The sequence below is a fragment of the Dermacentor silvarum genome, chromosome 5 (genome assembly GCF_013339745.2).
Source record: "Dermacentor silvarum isolate Dsil-2018 chromosome 5, BIME_Dsil_1.4, whole genome shotgun sequence".
Classification (NCBI taxonomy): Eukaryota; Metazoa; Arthropoda; class Arachnida; order Ixodida; family Ixodidae; genus Dermacentor; species Dermacentor silvarum.
In genome coordinates, this window is record NC_051158.1 from 14,796,755 (window position 1) to 14,816,907 (window position 20,153).

Sequence of the window (20,153 nt, forward strand, 5' to 3'; positions counted from 1 at the left end):
CTTCGCCACACAGATTCATTCTATTCCTTAACATGCCAGTCACTATTTTTGCAGCCAACTACTGCACACGTCTTCAATCCACATTATTCAATCTAGCATGATTATATCATAGTGTGTTAGCGAAAACTCAGTCGCATTTCCGACAGGTGATCGCACAGAAGCAAGGTAGAAGCGGTAATGGTTTCGTATTCGTGCGCGGTCGCTGAGGAGAGGTATGGCGCGCCGCCGTGAGCGCCATCTCGTTTATCTAAAACGAACTGCTCCGCGAAAAGGGCCAATAGTTCTAAAGTTCATGTGATGTTTTCTTTACTTATTAATTAGACAAAAAAAAAAAAACACGGAAGCATTGATATCAGTTATTTCTGCCACAATTTTTGGGGCATACGAATATATTTTTTTATGAAAACATACATATTTTAATGGACAGTGCATAGCGTTCAATAATTCGTTTGCAGCATCTAATATACAATGAAATTGGCAATGCAGTTATTATTCATGCATTTGATCCCACGACAAATTCTATAAGGAGGAGGCCGCGCTGCAACCTGAGCCCCCCCCCGAACAAAATTTCTGGCTACGCCACTGGTAGTACACTAAAATTAGCGAGCCTGGAAAAGACTAGAGATAAAAGGTTCTAATAATACCTTCGCAGCATAAATGACGGCGGTAGGGATGCCATCAGAGAGGAGGCCAGGTGGCGCAAACTCCGTGTGCCTCCCGTCCAGAGCCACAAAATTGACAGTGCTGTTAGTCCGGCAGCTGAGGCCTGAGAAGCGGCCTTTGAGGTCACACGCCTTGTAGTCCTGGGACAGCTGATGCATCTGCATGTGAATGTGCTAGAATATAAATTTGCCTGGCTCTAAGAAAACGTGGAAGTGCATTTTTTACATCCCAGGAGCACTTCAGAAATGGTGAAAACACCTTTCCCCCAATACTTTTCGTTAGAAGCATACTTATTAACAGCAGCAATTCAAAGAAGCCAAATATATTTTCTATCAGATGCATGAAATGATATGGGTAGTGTAAAACATGGCGCAGTGAAAACAACAATCTGATAACCATAAGTACATCACCACAAAGTGCATAGTAGCCTTTACTACTTTCCTGGTGACAGTTTCTAAACTTACTGCAGTTTGTCTGTTATATTCAAGTCATTGCTGAATGGGCAGTAGAACAAATTTATATTACGACTTTCAGTGGTGCACTTATACTTAGACCGAAAATGTACATCTTCTACAAAGTATTCTTGGGTTAGTTTTTATGTGCATTTCTTCAACGTCACACTATAACTCCAATCAATTAAAGGGAAGCTGAAGAGGTTTTAGAATTTGAAGATTTATGGCGGTTTGGAAGGCTGGCACAGTATAATTAAACACCTGCAGTTATTTTTTTTATTATGCGTGCAGCAGCGCCGCAATCGCTGTTTAAATTTTCGGTGAAGCTCCGCCCCCTTCGCGCGGCGAGCGCAGCGGCGAAAGACTGGGCGCGAGGATGACTTCAATACAGGGGTCACGTGAGCGCTCTGTCCGAATCACGCTCCTCGCCGATACCTAAGATGACGTCACGATCGTCTTTGCCATCAGAGCCCGTTAAACGACCCGCGGTGTCTCCCGCAGACACTGCAGCTTGGTTTTGCTAAATTAAAGTAACTAGCGGTGACTTCTGGCCTGTTAAACTATGATTTTCGTATTCAGGAGGTGAAAAACTATAATAATTCATTGAAAGCTCACTTTTTTTTTTTTGAAATGTGATTCAGCTGCCCTTTAAGTCAAGCTTGCACCTTATCACTGAGGGCAGCAGCTATGCACTGCACATGACTGCACCAGCTTTGAAGAGTTGGTCATCATGCAATAAACATTAACGAATAATAACCGGTAGTACATCTCCCTAGCATAAAATCTATAAACATTTTCTCTGTTACACTGACTATGTTGCACACTTAGTTTAAAATTCATAATCATTCTCAGTGTCATATTACGCATTACTGTCAACAAAGCAATAAATGGGGCTAGTTGGTTCATTTTGATTTCTTTTAGGAATGCACCGATTTAACACTACACAAAGAAACAACACGGGAACACAAGTTCACAGGACAAAGCACGCCTAACAACTCAAGAGTTTTTAGTTGTGCTTGTCCTGTCAATTTGTGTTTTCGTCTTGTTTCTTCGTGTAGTGCTTTTAAATCAGTGCTTTCTTCAATGAAATTATAGTGCACATGTTGACTACTAAGGACCAAGTACCGAATAAAATTCAGAGCCCTTCCCCTGTCGAGAAAATTGGGTCAGACGACACTACCCTAAACTCAGGGTCGGCGCCTCTTCATTGACGTTTGGCTCAACATGGCGCTCCCGCAACTCGGGGTCCCCCATGGCTCTTCGCCGATGTTTTGCCTGGGCTTCGGAAGCCCTCACGTTAGAATCGGACGACAAGCTTGGCTTGCCCCCATTTTCTCGACAGGAGAAGGGCTGGCGATTTTGTCTCTTTGGGTCCCACGTGTGACAAGGGTAGTTCAAGGGCGCGTTACAGGTCCCATTGTACCATTGCCATTGTGCCATTGAGCTTGGACCCTTTCTGCACTATCACCAGGATCGGCCCACTTTTCAGCGTGACACCACCACCACCCCCGCCGAAACTTGTGAGCCTATAAAGCTTCGCTTAAAAACTTTTGTTCATGTGTATGCCAGACAGATGAAAGGATCACAAATGACTAAGCACCTGAAAGTATTCTGGGCTGCCATGCTCCGCATAAAGGATGAGCGTTGACTGGTTCTCAATGAGCTTCGAAAGACTCCTGCTTTTCAGGCCAGAGGGAGACACCCAGTGAAGTGTTCGAGCCTGCGCAAAGGATTCACAATCAAACATGCAGGCCTGCCGTTTATGTTTCATTTTGTTTCATGAAGGCAATGAAACATAATGGAAGACTTCGTGTTTAGTGAAATTTAATACCTCACGAGCTTTGTTGAACGTCCAATCAAGTGCAGTCTTGTAGTCCGCACCTTTTTCATTGTAACCCTGTGATAAAAGAAGGAACCTGTCTTAGTAAAACACAAAGGAACCTTCGTCTATTCATCTTACCAGATGTTCACAAGAAAAGTGTGCCAAGTGTACAGGAGAAAAAAGGTCCCCAAAACTGTTCAGCTTATCAGACGATTTAGCTAACTAGGGTTTGTGTTAAGCTTTCAGCCACTCCCTGTAAAAAATTCTGGGGTATTACACTCAATATTCAAGACTTTTCAATGTTGTGAGAGGTACTGCATATTCATCCACTTGGCAGATGGACATGACGCACAGCACCGCAGGAATGCTGCACAAGGCATCTGTCTACCATAACACCTACTGATCAACTCAGGATCGCTTGCCATGGTAGCTCAGTGGCTAGGGTGTTGTGCTACTGAGTAGAAGGACACTGGTTCGATCCTGCCCACAGAGGGATGGAGGCGGAAAGCAGAAACGTTCATGTACTGTGCTTCGAGTGCACGTTGAAGAACCCCAGGTGGCCTAAATTAATCCGGAGCCCTCCATTATGGTGTCCCTTATAACGTATGTCGCAGTTTCGGGGCATTTAAACTCCACAGTTTAACTGCGTTGATCATCTGGAGGCCAGGTCAACTCAGAAAGACACACTCACCAACGACGCGTTCCAGGTGAACAGCGTCACAGAGTGCTCGACGCCAATCTCCACGGCGGCACGGCCGTCCACGGCCACGGCAAACGCCACGTCCCGCCAGGGGTCACGAGTGAGGGCCTGCAACGCGAACCCGTAGAAGCTCTCGTACGCGCGACCCCTGGGGTCGCCCACGGTCCCTAGGACCACGGCCGTGTGGCGTCGAAGCAGAACCGCGAGGTCGACGGCGCTTGTCACGCGCACCAGCGGCGCCGAGACGTGTTGCAGGAAGCCGTCGAGCGTCCGCATCGTGGGCGTCACGTTCGTGGGAAAGACGATGTCTCCGAAGTCTCGGACGTGCGCCACGACGATGGGGTAGTGCGAGAGCGAGTGGCGCTTTCGGCAGCGGCCGTTGGGCCACCAGCAGTTGATGGCGCCGAAGGCGAACTGGCCCCGGTACCGGTACGCCAGGTACTCGAAGGCGTCGCGGGCCCGCATGCTAGCGGCGTCCCAGGGCGCGTAGTACAGGACGAGGGACACGTCGTACCTGTGCACCCGCTCCGGGTCCAGCTGACCTCTGCGCGGAGGAAGGAAGGCGTGTACGTTTTCCTAACGTCCACGAATGCGGAGCTTATTTGCTTTCGTTTCTACTGGCGTTCGCCGGGAAATATTTTACCTCCGGCAACGAGCCACACATATGATCACGTGTCGGCTGCTACGCCTGACGCTAACAGCAGCGGTCGAAGATGAAATGTGCTATACGTGTATGTTTATTTTCTTGGTCTGTATCACACGCTTATTTGACGTATTCGAGTTTGTTTACATAAATACATGTGATTTCTGTTTAGATGTCTTCCATTGCACAGACAGATCTACAACTCTACCACGAGTACGGCAAGGAAGTGGTTCTCAGGGCTTTCCTCTCAGGTAAACAAGGATGACATCGACAGCACGTCTGTAGGAACATGCCTTTTTCGTTTGTGCGTGGTGTACATACACCAGTGTAACGCTATGCTCGACGTTTCCTTTAACCGCGTAACCGACAGCCGGCAGACGTCTGCTCTTAGCCAGCCACGTACTTACCTGTAGGAGTCATTGACGGGCGAATGTTTTGCAAAGAAGCGTCGAGGAGGCGACGCCGGTCGCGTCTTCTTGGCCGTTTCGTGCAACGCCGCCCAGCTCGCCAGGAGCAAGAGCGTAACGAAGAACAACTCTCGTCCGTACGACGTCATCGTCCTCCTGCGATGCCCGTCCCTGCCAAGGTTATCCTCGTCGACGAATGTGTCAGAGGTTTCAGAATCGGAGCGCTGCTCCTGCGGAGCGACACGTGGATTAGCGTCGTCGTTCGTCGTCGGCTCATCGCTGTCACCACTGCTGCTGCCGCTGGTGTTTTCGTCGAGCTCTTCCATCGTGACGTCATTGCCCCCACGTCTCGCCGAAAGCCTCCGCGACGCTCAATGGAAGGCGCGAAGAACTTTGGACACGACGCAATCGCCGCCGGTAACTACTCGGCGATTACGGTGCAGCTACGAGGGCATGAATGTTGCGTGAAGAACGCCGAACTTAGCGATCGGTTTCGATATCCGCCGATTAGGAAGCGCCATGTTGGCTCGCCGGTGATACGGCTTGTCTCGATGCAGCCTTCAAAGTTGGTTTGCCGCACGCATCCACTTGCTAAATACAGTTTCATTTTATGTCACAAAATAAAACACCAATAATAATTTCTACCAGTTTAATTTGCTAGGCCAGTAACAAAGATCTCAAATAAAACCTACGTAGTAACTTTGAGTGTCAGATTACCATCGTTTTAGCCCCAAGAGTAGTGGACCTGGCAACAAGCAACGCTTCAAAACATACAAGATGGCGGCCACGTGAAATCGAAACTGCCCGTGAAACACCTCTCCTCGGAAATGACAAACGGCTTTGCGAATATTTTCCTACCCGTGCAGCTGTGCCAGGGCACGGGGGTGCTTGTAGGATGCGCGGACGATGCAGAGACCAACATCGCGTGTGCAGCGTCGCTTCTGCTGCCCGAATCTAAAGCGACGAAAGCCACGATCGACGTGTTCAGGGACTGCCTGGCGCGCAGCTTAGAGCGGTGCGGCGAATCGTGCTTCGTAGGGCTGCTTACGAGGGGCGACGACCACGTTCGTGCTAGTCGCGCACGCGAAGGAGACGCTCGACTTCTGCATCCAGGTCGACGACTACGGGAACGTCGTGCAGTCCTTCGTGAGACAGCCCTCGACGAGGACGATGGTCGTGCTGTACGACGCTCACGTGCTAGAGCGCACGCCTAGCTTTCGAGAGCGCGGCGTCAACGCCTTGGTCGGCTGGTTGCTCGAATGCCAACAGTTTCGACTACCTGAGAGCGTCGGCTGCACCGCGGACGTCGTGTACGCCAGTTCCGACGCCGAGGAAATCTCATTCCTCTGGCAGCCGGCGATCTGTGCCGGTTCGTTGATACGTGCTGCGAAGGCGGCGGTGGATCGCAAGCTACCGACTCGGTAAGCAGTACACTGCGTGTCCCGAATGGTCGATGTGTATAATATCCCAGGTTGTTCAATACTGTAAATACACTGGGCACGATATGACTGGCGCGTTGCTACGGCAATGAAAAACGTTCGATAGCGACCATATAGATCACACGTACCACACGTGTGTTCGTAATTACGCATATTTAGGGGGGCAGCAAGGAGAAAAACTGACGCCGTTCGTGATGTTGCTACTCAATCGCGACGGCAAACAAAAATATCGTATTTTCTCGAATATAACCACATACTAGGTATTAATCTTCAGCCCGACAAAGAACAAAATTGCTCGCGAATTATGGGGCACCAGTGTTCGAGCTGGCGTCCTGAAAAATATTTTTTAGAAACTTCTACATGACAAGCAACATAAGTTCAAATAATAAAGTTTTAACTCCCTAGCCGCATCGTGGGCTTGCTGGACGGCCCAACTGCCCCCACTTCGATCATTGTGGGCATTCAAAAAGGCTGCGAGATTTCTTAATTTACACCTTCTCTTTCACAACTACAGACACGTTTGATGACAGGTTTACCCGCATGGAAAAGTTGCAGGTTTAAATAGAGAGCGCTATTTTACCGGCTTCGTTCCGAAAAGGTAATCATTGTACCCGAAGATAGCTTTTCTGCAGTGCTGGTGAGCTGTGGGGGCAAAAAAGGCATATTTGATACAAGGCATATTTGATAATGAACAGACTTTACTTTCGCCGCATCAAAAACAACAAAGAAATCTTCGACACAACCGCGCTTAATTTTATTGTAATTTCGCTTTCAGTTTATTATCCACACACTGGTCACTCTGAAGATGGGCTTTATGCAGCGCTGACGTCACGCGCGCCGCTGAACGTTCGTGCGCGTTGCCTGCGAACCACACGCGCCGGCTTTCATGTGCATGTTCCACTTTGGAGACACTTGTGTGTGTGAGTGGATGTGTTAGTCAGCTCCGCTGCCTGCTGCAATGACTTCTAGCAATGACTGAAGATTGTGTCTCAGAATTAATGCAAATGTCCGTCTGCTCCACTGCAGCTGCTTTAGCAGCGACTAATTATTGTGTCTGTTAGCGCATTACCTCGAATCCATGCTGCAATGGTGTGTTTATATTTTAATTAAAGATTTTATAATAATCAGCATAATTAATCATAACTAGGTGCCCTACTTGGAAGAAAGCGTCATTCCATAGAGTTAATATACTGACTGAGTTATATTAACTCTATGCGTCATTCAAGGCACATAATTTAAAGGCCATGCTACTGCAACGAAATTTTGCGCCGCGTGGAAAGCCTAGAGTTTCGGATAGCATGCCCCCGTGCAAACTTTGACTGTTAAAAAAAACGGGCGGGGGCGTCACGAAAAGCTCGCGAAAATAGGCGGTTTTGATAGCGAAACTGGAAGAAAGCGTCGCCATTACTGTTTGCCGGAAATGACGTAGAGCCCGGAATGCTGAGCCTCATCGGAATGATCTCCGAGATTGGGCGGCGCCGGCGGCACGCTGAGCATTTCAGAGGCCATATGGCCTGAGATTTGCATCATATCCGCCAACCACAAGATGCACGCGTCGTCGTCTTTCCGGGTATTTAAAAGAAAGTTATGCAAATACCAGCCCTGCAGTCTTGCCAGGGTTCCATTAATAGCATGTGATACTCGTTTACGACAAATTTAGCGAAATTTAAATTTTGCTGCAGTTGCCCTTTTTAATGCGTTTTTATTACGAGTGTCAAAGTGGAAAAAAATGCTAACGTATTTAAAGGGCAACTGCAACAAAATTTCAGTTTCGCTAAATTAAAACGCTGGGAGTGTTAGCCACGTGCCTGCTCTCCTAAGTTCACGTTTTACGTAACGCCATCGGGCAAGAAAACGATGTTCCACATCCGCCCACCATCGCTCTGAGTGGCGCTGGCTAACACTTCCAGGTAGATGAAACCCAGGTGGTCAACATTAATCCGGAGCCCTCCACTACGGCGTGCCTCATAATCAGAACTGGTTTTGGCACGTAAACCCCAGAAAGAAGAAGATGTAGGCTCCCTACTTCCAGGTAAATATAAATACTGAAGTTATTGGCGGGGTTGCGAGATTGGTCTATTAATAGCCAAATTGGGCTACTTTTGTCTTAAGGACTTCCGAGTCCCGAGGACCACGTCAACACTGACAAAATTCGGGAACGCTGGCTTATGAAAAGCCAAAGCTCATTGCTGCTACAAACATATGTAGGCAGTCTCGAAGGCTGTGGTTTTAGGCAATGTCGGCGCTGGGAGGATGGAGTTAAGTCATAACTGCCATATTTATACGTCATTCCAGCTCTCTTCTTTTTGTTTTGGTTTCGGTGCCATCTGCTGCCGGTTCGTGCGTCGTTCAGTAAGAAAAACAGTGGAAACTATTACACAACAGCTCAAGTGTTCGCGCGCATGTCGGGGCGCGTCATTTTCGCCCGTGGTCCTTCAATGTTTATCAAGGGTTCCTCGAAGCCTCTTACTTGGTTTTCCCGCAAATCGCCACGTTATTTATTTACCCAGTAATTTTACGAAAAAACGCGCAAGTCGCTTTAAACGAGAAATGCGACAGTTCGAGTCCTTAAGTACATGCTCAGCGAAGTGCAAGTCTCGACTGTCGACCAAAACGAAATATTCTGCTCTAGTTGAGGTCTGCATGTTCGTGAGAGCACTTCATGAACATGGTCTTCGAGGGAGAACAGTGACAACTTTTTGATGGAGAAAACTTGTTTAAGCAGAGAGCAGTGCACTGTGTAAAGCATGGTAGCCTGTTGCAATCGTGGCTTCCACTACGTGATAGAGCTAACAGCCAATCAATAAGGCGCGTGCTTCATCAGGGATTCTGGTGGAAGCAAACGTAGTGCATTCTGGTGACAGTTATAGACATGTGAGTTGGACGGCACGAACATCCATGTCCTAGCTGCAGTAGTCCTAGCTGCAGTAGCTGAGAAATCAGGGAACAAATTTCTCGCCTCCTCAAAACTCAGCATGGGCAAGTGGGCGAAGTACAGCCGTGCATATGAGAAGGAGTGGGAGAAGGACGCCTCTTTCAAAGGTTATTTTAGGCCGACTCTCATAGAAAATGCCTCGGGTAAAGCGAGGCGTGAACTAAGGCTAGCTCAGAACGTGGCTCAGTAAATACCAATAACGTCATGAGTAAATCGGAAATGTAATCCTTCGGCTCATTGTAACAATAAATGGTTGCCAAATCCACGTCTGTGTGGCAGCTCTCACTAGAATTCTTTACGCAGATCTTCAGGCCAGTGTTTTGCTGGATGTATGCAGCGGAATTAGTTTTGGAGCCGGAAATACGTGGTGAAATTTGGACACCATCTCGCAGAACATCATCAAACGTTGTGGATATGTTTTTGGCTACTTTTCTCTCACGAAAAATTTGGGTCTGGCTATTTTGGGGCTACATTTTGAGATCATTTGGCTATTTTTTTGTTAGGGCCATCTGGCAACCCTGGTTAGTGGACGGATTGATAGCCGTCGCGGGAGCACAGTTGGATAGTGAAACGCACGCGTAATGCTGAGTTTGTGGGTTCGGCTCCCACCGGCGGCGAGTTATCTTTTCGTCCACTTTCATCAACCTTTGCTTTATTTTATTTCCTACATTTCAATTTTCAACCACAGCTAATTTGCCCGATGGTTTTCCTGGCTTCATTTTCTGTATCCATATATGACCATGATTAACAAAAATCGAGCCCCTCGGTTTCCCTTCTCTCTCGTTGTATATATGTATATATGCACTTCGCTCCTCGAAGAGGCAGGAACCACGTGTGTCGAGTGAACTCCCTGAACAACACTTTGCAATCTCGACCTCAACGAGGTGCGATGTAATGCTGACGCATTTCTCTCACACTTACCACTGATTTTTTTTTTTTCTTTTTTTTTTTTTTACGGCACAACTACCGCATTGATTGTCGTCCTGTGTGATCATTTCAAAGTTCCCCTTTACATTTGTCCCAGCTTTTTTTTTTCTTTTCTCGCCATTTTAGCTGGAATAACAACTCTTGTTAAATGAATACGCCGCAGGGCTACGACTATGCTGTCGACGTGTGCCCAGGCAACGTCCACGGGTGCACTGATCTGCAAGCGACTCGATGACTTCGCTGCCGTCGCCGACAGCGTGCGTTCACACGGCCGTATCACTCTTCGGTAAAGCATACCGCTTGCTTTGTGTGCGCGTATGATTCTGGTGCACTGAAGTGCGCGCTTTGCAGAGGGGCATACTATAAGTGCAACCTTGCCATCTACTCTCCCGCGCAAATAAAAGTTAGCAGAAGCGCATGAATACAATTTCAGGCAATACATGTTATATTGTATACAAGCAAAACAACTCTCCCTGCGCGGCTTTCTTGGTTACCTGACGGTACACGGATTGGTTGCACTCGGTTTCACCGTCAAGCGGCGTCACAATTGTCATTCTTGCACCACTTTCAGAGACAAATTACAAAAATATATAATTTCTTGTTTATGGGGTACAAGCATGCTCGATCGTTTCCGTCAATATGACACATTGTCGGTCCCGCCGCAATCCAAAATTAAGACATGTTCCGAGGTGGTATATATAGACAGTCCATTTTAAATCGATGCTAAAGAGAAACATAATCTGAGCTGTGTTAGTAAATTACGCTTGTGCAATTCCAAAAATGTCAGTCTTACGTCGAGAGGATCGAGGCTTTTATAAGCCAGAAAGGACTCAAAACGAATCACCGGTGGCGCCGCCGCATTGAACTCTCCGCACTACCTTGCCGGTGACTTCGACCTTCATTTTTCTTGCCTAATACAACTAAAATAGAGTTTTGAAAAAATGATTTGCGGGTTAAACTTGTGTAGTTTGGTGCAGTTAAACTTGTGTAGTGTGGTTTGCCAATCAAGCTTAACTTAAAGGGCCCCTCACCACGTTTGGTCATTTTAAACAGACAAGCGCAGCGCATACTTCACTCGCCGACGATCGTGTCTGCAAAGTATTACAGCTCTGCGCGCAGCCACCGATAATAGCTGAAACTTCAAACCAAACGCCGTGCGTCCTCCCTCTCTAAGAAATGATGCTGTCCCAGCCAGAGAGTCAAGGTAGCACACACAAGCGCCGTGACGTAAAACACAGTCCTATAGCAACGTCACTGATCATGACGCGTTACTTCGGTCACCGTAGAAAACTCCCCCAACAAAATATTCTCGGACCATGGTCAATTCTTCAAACTTGCGCAGCTGCAAAAACAGGATGTGCAGCATCCTGCTCGACTGCTTGCTGGGCGCCTGCCTCGCCTGGGTCGTGCACTGGGACAACGGCTTCTCCGAGGAAGTGCCGTGGGCCTCGCTCGAGTGGACGGAGGTCAGTCGGCTGCTGCCTGTTATCCTTATGGGTCCAACATGGCGGCCACCTTTACTGTAGCTGCTGTCTGTCTTGTGTCGTTATAACACTTCTTCCTTAGCACCGGTCACTGTTGACCTTTTTTTCTTGTATGTGTGTACAATGACCACGACTCGACGTGACGGTTCCGTGTCTGTGGCGTTCCTTTGCTGAACACAAGGTCGCGGGTCCGATGCTCGGCCGCGGCATTTCTATGGCAGCGCAATGCAAAAAAAAAAAAGCACCTCAAAAACACCCTCGTGTACCGTTATTTGGTGACTGTTTAAACGACTCCAGGTGGGTAAAATTAACCTGGAGTTCTACTCCGGCGGCTCCGCACGGGCGCCGTACCTTGAGAGCGATCTGCAGGGTGTCTACCAACCGGGAAAACCGGGAAAACAGGGAATTCTCAGGGATTTTAAATATTCTGGAAAAACTCAGGGAAAACTCAGGGAATTTGTGCCTCTATCAGGGAAAATTACTGTAGGGATGGGCGAATATAGGGTATTGTCGAATATTTCATTGAATAATTCTATGTTCGTTATTCGCTTCGATTCGAATTCATGGATTCAATATTTTCGAATTATTCAGCGGTCCCGAATAGGCAGCCAAAAGCCGCGGACGGTCGGTGCACATCTCGGAGGCTATGCTTCACGTCATGGCTGCCATACATCAACCATAAATCTCGAAGGCTATATGTTTTTGCATTAAAGAGCCTGAAATGTGCGACGCAGAAGAGCAGAAACGGCGCTAGCGCACAACCGAAACGAAGCGGCGAAGTCCGCATAGCCATAGTCAGCAGCGGAAATCGTACGTGAATGACAGCAACGACGGAACGCTTCGTGCCTATTTGTGCCTTTATTGCGTTTACCGCCGCGCATAACAACGCGTTGGCCGCGGGATTTCATAGTCGCCACCCATCATCGCGTCGATAGCTGCCGCGGTTTCTTTCTCAGCGGTTTCGTTTAGTTTCGTTTTGACTCAATACGCACGTCGGCCGCGTGCCTAAAGAGCTGCGTAGTGGCCATACATGATTGCATAGATAGCGACCGCGATTTCGTCTGAAGTTGTTGCAGTGAACGGTAGTTTCGTTCTGACTCGGTGCGTGCGTCGGCCGGGTACGGTCACACTAGCGGCAAGTTGCCGCGCGTCAGCGCCTTGCCGCGAAGTCCACCGTGGCAATCGCGTCTCACCGCGCGGCAGCGCGATATGATCTCGCGCGCTCTCGGAACGCGGATTCACCGTGAGCGAAAAGGGTGCGATCGGACAGCGTCCAGAAATCCCTCTATAGAACCGCGAGAGACGACAATCGTCGATTGATAACCCGGCGCGGCGCGGCGGAGGTCCGGTTGCCATTGGCTCCGTGACGTCACCCTCGTCGCTCTCGGCACCCTCGGCAAGCCGTAAAACCCCCGATTCCTGCCGCTTTTGCCGCGCGCGTCATGATGCGTTGCCGCTCGCGGCATGAAGCGGGCGTTTTTGCCGCTATTCGTGGCCATACCCTTAAGCACCGCAAAGTCGCCGTTCATAATCGTGTTGATAGCGGCCGCGGTTGCGACAAGCAGTTGTTTCGGTTTGACTCGGGGCAAAGCTGTCGAGGATGAAGCGCACCGGCTACATTACGATGGACGTGCGATCCGTTGGCGTTGAGCTTACTGGCGAAAAAATTATCGGGATGTGCGCGCGGTAGTGCAAAGCGTGTAGGAAATGATGGCGCGCGCCGCAGCCGTGCTGCGAAGGAAGTCGCGAGGCTTCGATCGCCGCTGCGAGAGCCAATCAGTCACGAGATGACGAGAATTGCAGCTTCCGCACTGCTTTTGTGCTAAATAGCGAAAGGATTTGCTCATCCATTATACTAATAAAATCGTGCTGACGTAGTAAGCATTTTCTTATTGTTTTCTGCATATCCTGATAATTCGGACATTTTTTTTTTTTCAATCCCGTTAAGTTCGAATTAACTAGGTTTTACTGTAATATGTGATATATACTGTTCAAACTATTCGATTCGAAATTATTTGACCAAATCACTACTCGCTTCGAACCTCAAATCCACTATTCGCCCGTCCCTAAATTAGCTGTAATTTAATTGAAAGGGAACGAAAGTTGCGGTAATGGAGGGAGGGAGGGGAGGCGACGTTTAGCTGCGCCACCAAATGCGTATTTATGTAAAAATGTGGTGAGGCGAGAAGGTGGTAAAGACTTCGAACGCTGCTCGACGAGTGTCCCGTTCTGATGTCGTCGAAAACTTCCGAGCCGCCCCCAGAGGCACAGGCAACAGTCACCAGCGCCGTGCGCGTTCGGTGCGAACGCGGGCAAAACGCCGACGGCGTCGACAACAGTTCGGCGCATTGCTGATGCTGCTGCATGTCTAGTTTATACAGCTGATCGATAAAACTACTATCCTTACTCCGTATAGCTCTCTACTAATTTGCTATCGCAATCGATGCTTCGCCTTTCCGGCGAAACTGCGACTTTTTCTTTATCGTTAAATTTAGCAGCGGAGGAAGGAGGACAAAGTGAGGACAGAATCTGCAGTTTGCAATAGTCCGAATAAACGGGACTCCTCGCCAACTATCCTGGTCCACTTCTTTCACACGAAGGTCCACGTGTCGCCGAATGTCAGGTGTCGGCGCCGACGTCGGCGGAGTTTCTGTGAGCGAAATTGCCCGCATATATTTAGGTATATGTATATGCCACGCCTTGATATATGACATGCGGCATATGCGGGTTATATTGACACATCATTACATCACCAAAGTTGCTCATACCTTTCTCATATCACAGCAGTGCTTTACTATAGCACAGCGTTGTTCTCACGGTAGAATGTTCGTTTAATTCATTTCTCGCGGGGAAAACCCAGCCAGTTTAACGCCTCGGCCTAGGTTCGAGATTTATTTTTTGAGTGTATGGCGTGAATCATATCCTAAGCCTAGCGACGCTCTCACGTGAGAGAGAGAGAAACAAAATAGGAAAAAACCAGTTATCGCTGAAAAAGAAAGAAAACGAGGCTAACACGATATAGCAAAGCAAAGTAGAAATTGACCAGAAGTTTTCTTGGGTCGCACGTAAGCAGTCCTGACATGCACTGTGGAGGCCGTCTAACCGCGCGCGAGCTGACGTCGCTGCCGGTCTCCGAGATTTCACCGGCACGCTGGGTGCGATCTCGGAGGCCACGATGTCGCCATAGGTTGCGACGACGCCGAGCCACGAGGTCTGTAACGTCGCATCCGAGGTCTTCGGCCCGCCACACAGCACACAATCAATGTGACTGAAGCTGTCGAGAAGATTCGAGTCCGTTGATTCCCACAGCGCGTGGGATAAGCGTTAATTATTTCCTTACTTCAAAGAAGTGACCAACGCATGACATTATGAGCGGTCGTTCATGAGCACGAATAATATGTTACATGCAGCTATAACGCGCACCTTGCCTCGCAGACGGTCGTCCAGCACCTGCAGACGCTCATCCAGTGGCTGATGGGCGCCCCTGCTGGACTGAAGCTGAACGCTGCTCTCAACAACGCGCTGGGACGCTTCTTCCTCTACCACATAAGCCTCTGGAAGAGTGAGTGTGTCCTCGTGCATGACCACTAACAGCCTGTTCGCTTCCTGTCACATCTCGCTCCTCAACTCAATGCGCATCGCTAACCGCATAGTGAGATTACAGACACTTGTTTTCTGCATCAGAGCCATCTTTCGACCACCTGTACATAGAGGGGTATGTGAAATTGTGTGTGAAAACGTCAGAGTTACCATTCGCACCACATGGTCAACATTGGAGCCTATTGTGGAAGGCGTTATTGTGTCAAACTTGGATGTTGGTGTACTTGTCCCATCCGTTTATTTCCTCAACGTCATGTTCTGATTAGGCGCTCGTGTACTTATGAGGATCTCGTTATAAACATTTTAATGCGAAGCATTTCGTGGCCGCGCAGCGTACGTGGGCGTCGTGGACCCGTGGGTCGGGGCCCTGTTCAGCCTCTGGCCGGGCAGCCTGACCCTGCACCTGGCGCTGGCCTCGGACCTGCTTGCCCTGGCCACGGTGCACATGTACTGCTTCTACGGCTACGCGTGCCGCCTCTACCAGGGCTGGGTGCGCGCGCTGGGCGCCCTCTGGCGGCTCTTCCGCGGACGCAAGTGGAACCCGCTGCGACGGCGCGTCGACTCGCACCGTTACGACGTCGACCAGATGTTCGTGGGCACGCTGCTGTTCGGCGTGCTCTTCTTCCTGTTCCCCACCGTGGCCGTCTACTACGTCGTCTTCATGGCGGTACGTCAGTTTCCTAGGAGGGCAAATTTGCTGGAGTGGAGGGGGGGGGGGGGGAGGGGTGCGCTTCGAGTGAAGCCAGCACCGCCATATTAGGGTGAGCAGGAAGCGCGGCTGCCGCCGCCGGATTGTGTACAGTTGGCGCTGAGCCGTGCTCCCTCAAGGGCTGCAGAAGATAGCGCCAACCTTTCCCTTTCCCTCAAGAACCACTTACCCTATTGTGTACAGCGACTTGCAGACGCGCGGTGATGTTGCCTGGACGAAGGTGCCTCTGCAGCACAATTCGCATGCGGGCAGCCCGATCGCAGCGAGCATCCTTCGTGTTGGATTGAACCATGCTCACCACCCCCAAATTTACGGTGGCCCACCTCCAAATGTCAAGTGGGGCCACCCCCTAGGTCAGTCCTTGCTGCACGCCCCGCATTTCGCGGTTTTCGCCCGGAGTGCGAAAACGCATGCGCACAGCCGATGATGATGATGATGAGGATTTCTACTGGCATCCCCTTTGAAACGAGGTGGTGACAAGGGGTCATCTAGCCTGCTTGATCTAGTCAGGTTTTACTGTGTCTATTGCACTCCCGCATTTTGTCTATCTCAACTTTGCATTCTTTCTCTTAAATAAAACCTCTATCTCTTTATTGTAAGGTTTCTTATGTCTGTAACGACCCCGGCTCCATCTCTTCCCTGCCTTTTTTTTTTTACCAATGCTCTAAAAGTATCTAACCAATCTCGACCCCTGACCAGTTAACGCTCTCATCAGTCTTGAACCCCCACCGCCTCTGGAAGGTGGACGTTCACTGGGTGAATGCATTCCGCTGCAATGCACGGACTCATCTCCGGACTTTTGCTGCAGCAGACACGTGTCATATCCTGTTGAGATCATTTGCTCCTGTGTGTTTTCATCCTCGGGCAACCAGCTAGCGCCGCGGCCCTGGCATAGCAAGGTACTGCCCATTGTGTTATCGCACACTATCGTATACTAGGGACATATTCTGCGGCGATCACTTTCGGCGATACTATCGCCATCGCATGACGTAATGCTCAACCATCCAATCAGGTCATTCAGTTTTGCTCAACCAGCCAATCAGCGCGGGCCTGACGACCGAGGCGATAGTATTGCCGAAAGTGATCGTCGCAGAATAAGTACCCTATTTGCAGTGAGGATATTTAGGTATAGGTTTTCTTCTTTCATGATGCAATTCTGCTAAGAGCGGAGCCGGTGACCTGTACATTTGTAGAGTTCGTACCACATGGATATGCGTTTGTTATAATTAAGTTTGTCCGCTCAGCGCTTGTCCCGTTTCCTTCTTCCTCTTTGCGTATATCGTCCGATTCCGCTGTTATACATTATGCGTTATATGTGTGCTGAGCTCTAGGTAGTATACCAGCAACGGTCCCGGAAGGGCTCGCAAGGAGAGTAAAAAAATGTCGCAGTTTCGCCCGAAAGGCGAAGCATCGATTGCGATAGCAAATTAGTAGAGAGCTATTCGGAGTAGGGATAGTGGTTTTATCGGCTGCATAAACTTGGACACATTCGCTTACTAACTGAATTAGCAATCGTGGTGTCAGCGCGCACACGCAAACATGAATAGATGACACTGAATGACCGCAGACAACGACTGTCAAAACGCTGGCAGTAAGCGCAGGTTCGCGCGGTCTATCGCTTCAACGGAAACTGAGCGGCGAATGCACAGCGCATACAAAGGTCAGAGCCGTGTGAAGATAAGAGACGGTGCGGGCGACCGGCACCACCGGGCAAAGTGCAGAGGAGAAGTTGTTGGCAGAGGAGAAGCTGCCCCCCCTCTCTCTCCCGCGCTGCCTTCCCGATTTCATGCTTTCGCGTGGGAGATTGTCACTGACCCCGGTGAACGAGGCGCAGACGCCGGACTAAATTCCAAAGCCGAATTATCAGCTTCCGAAAATAATCCCACGAAAGCAAGGACAATTAAGAGTGGGCCCTCTGGTGCGCCAGCGAACGCCGGTTGCTGTCCAAAGACCGAGTCAGAGCCCAGAGTTGTCAAAACACAACAAAATATATTCTTCACACAAGGCAGTTACACACACACTTGCACACTTAGGCTAGACACAACACAATACAAATCAGATGGGTATTAACAAACACAAGAAAATAACGACAAGCACAAGAGTCCAACACGTAAAGTACAAAATAAATAGGAACACTAAGTGTCCAATCGTATTCACCGTGCTGGTTGGTCTTGGAGTCAGACGATCTCGACGTAACTTGGGGGCAAATCTCGAAGAAGGAACTTCTTCCGGAAATGCAGACGCTCAATGAATTCGTCGACTAGCTTGCCGGGGAATCCCCTTCTTCCGCAGACGCTCGGTCTTCACGTTACATAACTTCACCGGTGCGGACTCAACTCCTGAATTCTTCACTGGACTCCCGGATTCCTAACTGACAATGCTCGCACGGCGTTTATATAGCCGTCGACGGTCCTTCTCGAACATTCGATCGGAGTTGTGATTCCGTAGCACGGCCAAAGCTTGGGAAGCTTCTACTCTTTTCTCGTACCTTCGACCGCTGCTTTGGGAACATTCTCGAGGGGGGGTGATGATGACTCATGCTGTTCACGCACGCTCACGCTGTTGTTATCTCTCTCGGCTCGCCGGGTGAGAAGGAGTCTCGGCGCGCGCGTGTGCTCTCTCTCTCTCTCCGGTTAACGTCGCTTCGTCGAACCTCGTTCCAGACGTTTCGGCGCCGTTGTTAGCGTGGTTGCTTGAGGTGTATGCGCTCTCCCCCTCTGTTGAAGTTGCCGCGGCACCGGCGTGTTCTTTCGCTGGCTTGCGCGACACTCGGCGCGCGCTTTGATTACGCGCTCTTTTGTGACACTGCCCCCCACTTTAAGAATATTATGCAATAATATTCAAAGAAACACAAAAGAAGCGCGCACAAAAGTCCACTACACACGAGTCCGTAAGTCCATAAATCAGTCCACCACAATTCACACATCACTCGCGATACATCGAGTACAAGCACAAGTCACACAGGTTCACTTGGACTACATAATAACACATCGCTCGTATAACAAGTACACTTGTACTATACAATAATACATATCTCGCGTAACAAGACAATCCTATGAAATATAACATGTGCAACAAGTATACAAAACTATGACAGGGTAGTTTACAGAATACAAACAAGCACAATGTCCATGATACATAAATAAACACTCGGTGCACTCAATCAAATCGATTTGCACCACACACTAATCGTTAACGGTTCTTAAATTTAAATTTCCTGTCCTTGGTTTTTCGATGGAAAGGCTTCGAATTGTGATTATGAGTCCCGGTCGGTTTATTTTCGGACTCGGGCGTGGAAAGGGGCTGGAAAGGCTTTGCCTGAGCCTTTGCTTGAGCTCGGGTGACAGCTGCCGCGGTGTTCTCGTCAGATGCTGATGGTTTTCCGCGTGGCTCTTCAATCGTCGATGGTTCGATCTTCGGCTCTTCTTCCAAAGTTTTCGGATCGTCTGGGGCGCGAACTCCCTCGATGTTTCCTAGAATTAGGTCATACAGTGGGCTGTCCATGCAAAGTGCAGTAACATTCCCACTGTAATAGGGGGTCTCGACCTCAATCTTGGCTTCCGCAAGCTTCTTAGCCGTACCATCGACCAGGTAAACTAAACTGGTTTCACCCGTGAGCTCGTCGTCATTGACCAAGTCTCTTCGCACAATCACTGTGCTGCTGCCGGTATCTCGTAACACCGTGACTTGTTTTCCTGCGATTTTCCCCGCAAGTACAGGCATTCCCTTATCGGGAAATTCTGGGCGTTGTGTCATCACCGCATTAACGACCGGAATTCTTTTTCCGTCTTGGAGCTCTACAAAGTCGGCGTTTATGTCTTCTTGGTGTTTTGGCGGGGCATACACACAGGATGCTTGGGGAGTTTCCTTCACTCCGTTGCGACAGGAATCGGCTTTGTGCCCCGTTCGCCCACATTTAAAACATTTAACCTCGTTGGGGCGCGTAAAGTTGGTCCGACAACTGCTAGCATGATGGCCCAGTCGGTTGCAAAGATAACACCTCGGAACAGGCTTCGGAGGGTTTCTCCTTTCGTCGGATGCCGGTTTCTTTGCATCCTCTGGCTCCTCTTTTCTGATCTTGGAGAGATTGGTGCCTCCCTGTGCTTCCAGAAATTGGTCTGCCAATTCCAACATATCTTGAAGCGATTTAGCTTTCCTTTCTTTCAGATAGAGTGACAGGCTCGGGTGGCAACTGATGAGGAACTGCTCCTTGATCAGCAGCTCTCTAAGCGCACCGTACTCCTGTGCAGTCTCTGAAAGTTCGGTCCACCTATCAAAATAGTGACTGAGCCGCGCGGCAAATTGCGTGGCAGTCTCGCCATCGGCTGGCTTACCAGTCCTAAACTTATCTCGGAACCCTTCTACGGGTAAC

The 20,153-nt window shown here is 49.3% G+C and overlaps 2 protein-coding genes across 3 annotated transcripts in view; one reads left to right on the plus strand and one right to left on the minus strand.

The window, feature by feature from the left end:
* LOC119452917 (thioredoxin domain-containing protein 11) overlaps window positions 1-5,163 on the minus strand; it is an 18,812-nt gene extending 13,649 nt beyond the window's left edge. The window contains exons 1-5 of the mRNA XM_037714878.2: window positions 4,688-5,163; window positions 3,629-4,181; window positions 2,947-3,012; window positions 2,716-2,835; window positions 645-821 (exon numbers count right to left, since the gene is read on the minus strand). Of these exons, the coding sequence (XP_037570806.1) occupies window positions 645-821; window positions 2,716-2,835; window positions 2,947-3,012; window positions 3,629-4,181; window positions 4,688-5,013 (1,242 nt within the window). The 5' untranslated portion in view covers window positions 5,014-5,163. The remainder of the gene's footprint in view (window positions 1-644; window positions 822-2,715; window positions 2,836-2,946; window positions 3,013-3,628; window positions 4,182-4,687) is intronic.
* Window positions 4,135-20,153, plus strand: part of LOC119452918 (phosphatidylinositol N-acetylglucosaminyltransferase subunit Q-like) — a 21,059-nt gene continuing 5,040 nt past the window's right edge. The window contains exons 1-5 of one of the 2 annotated variants that reach the window (XM_049667394.1): window positions 4,135-4,368; window positions 10,152-10,274; window positions 11,331-11,454; window positions 14,908-15,034; window positions 15,405-15,739. In XM_049667394.1, the coding sequence (XP_049523351.1) occupies window positions 10,162-10,274; window positions 11,331-11,454; window positions 14,908-15,034; window positions 15,405-15,739 (699 nt within the window). In that variant the 5' untranslated portion in view covers window positions 4,135-4,368; window positions 10,152-10,161. Of the gene's footprint in view, window positions 4,369-5,178; window positions 6,109-10,151; window positions 10,275-11,330; window positions 11,455-14,907; window positions 15,035-15,404; window positions 15,740-20,153 lie in introns of those variants that run through there. The other variant, XM_037714879.2, reaches the window with a different exon arrangement.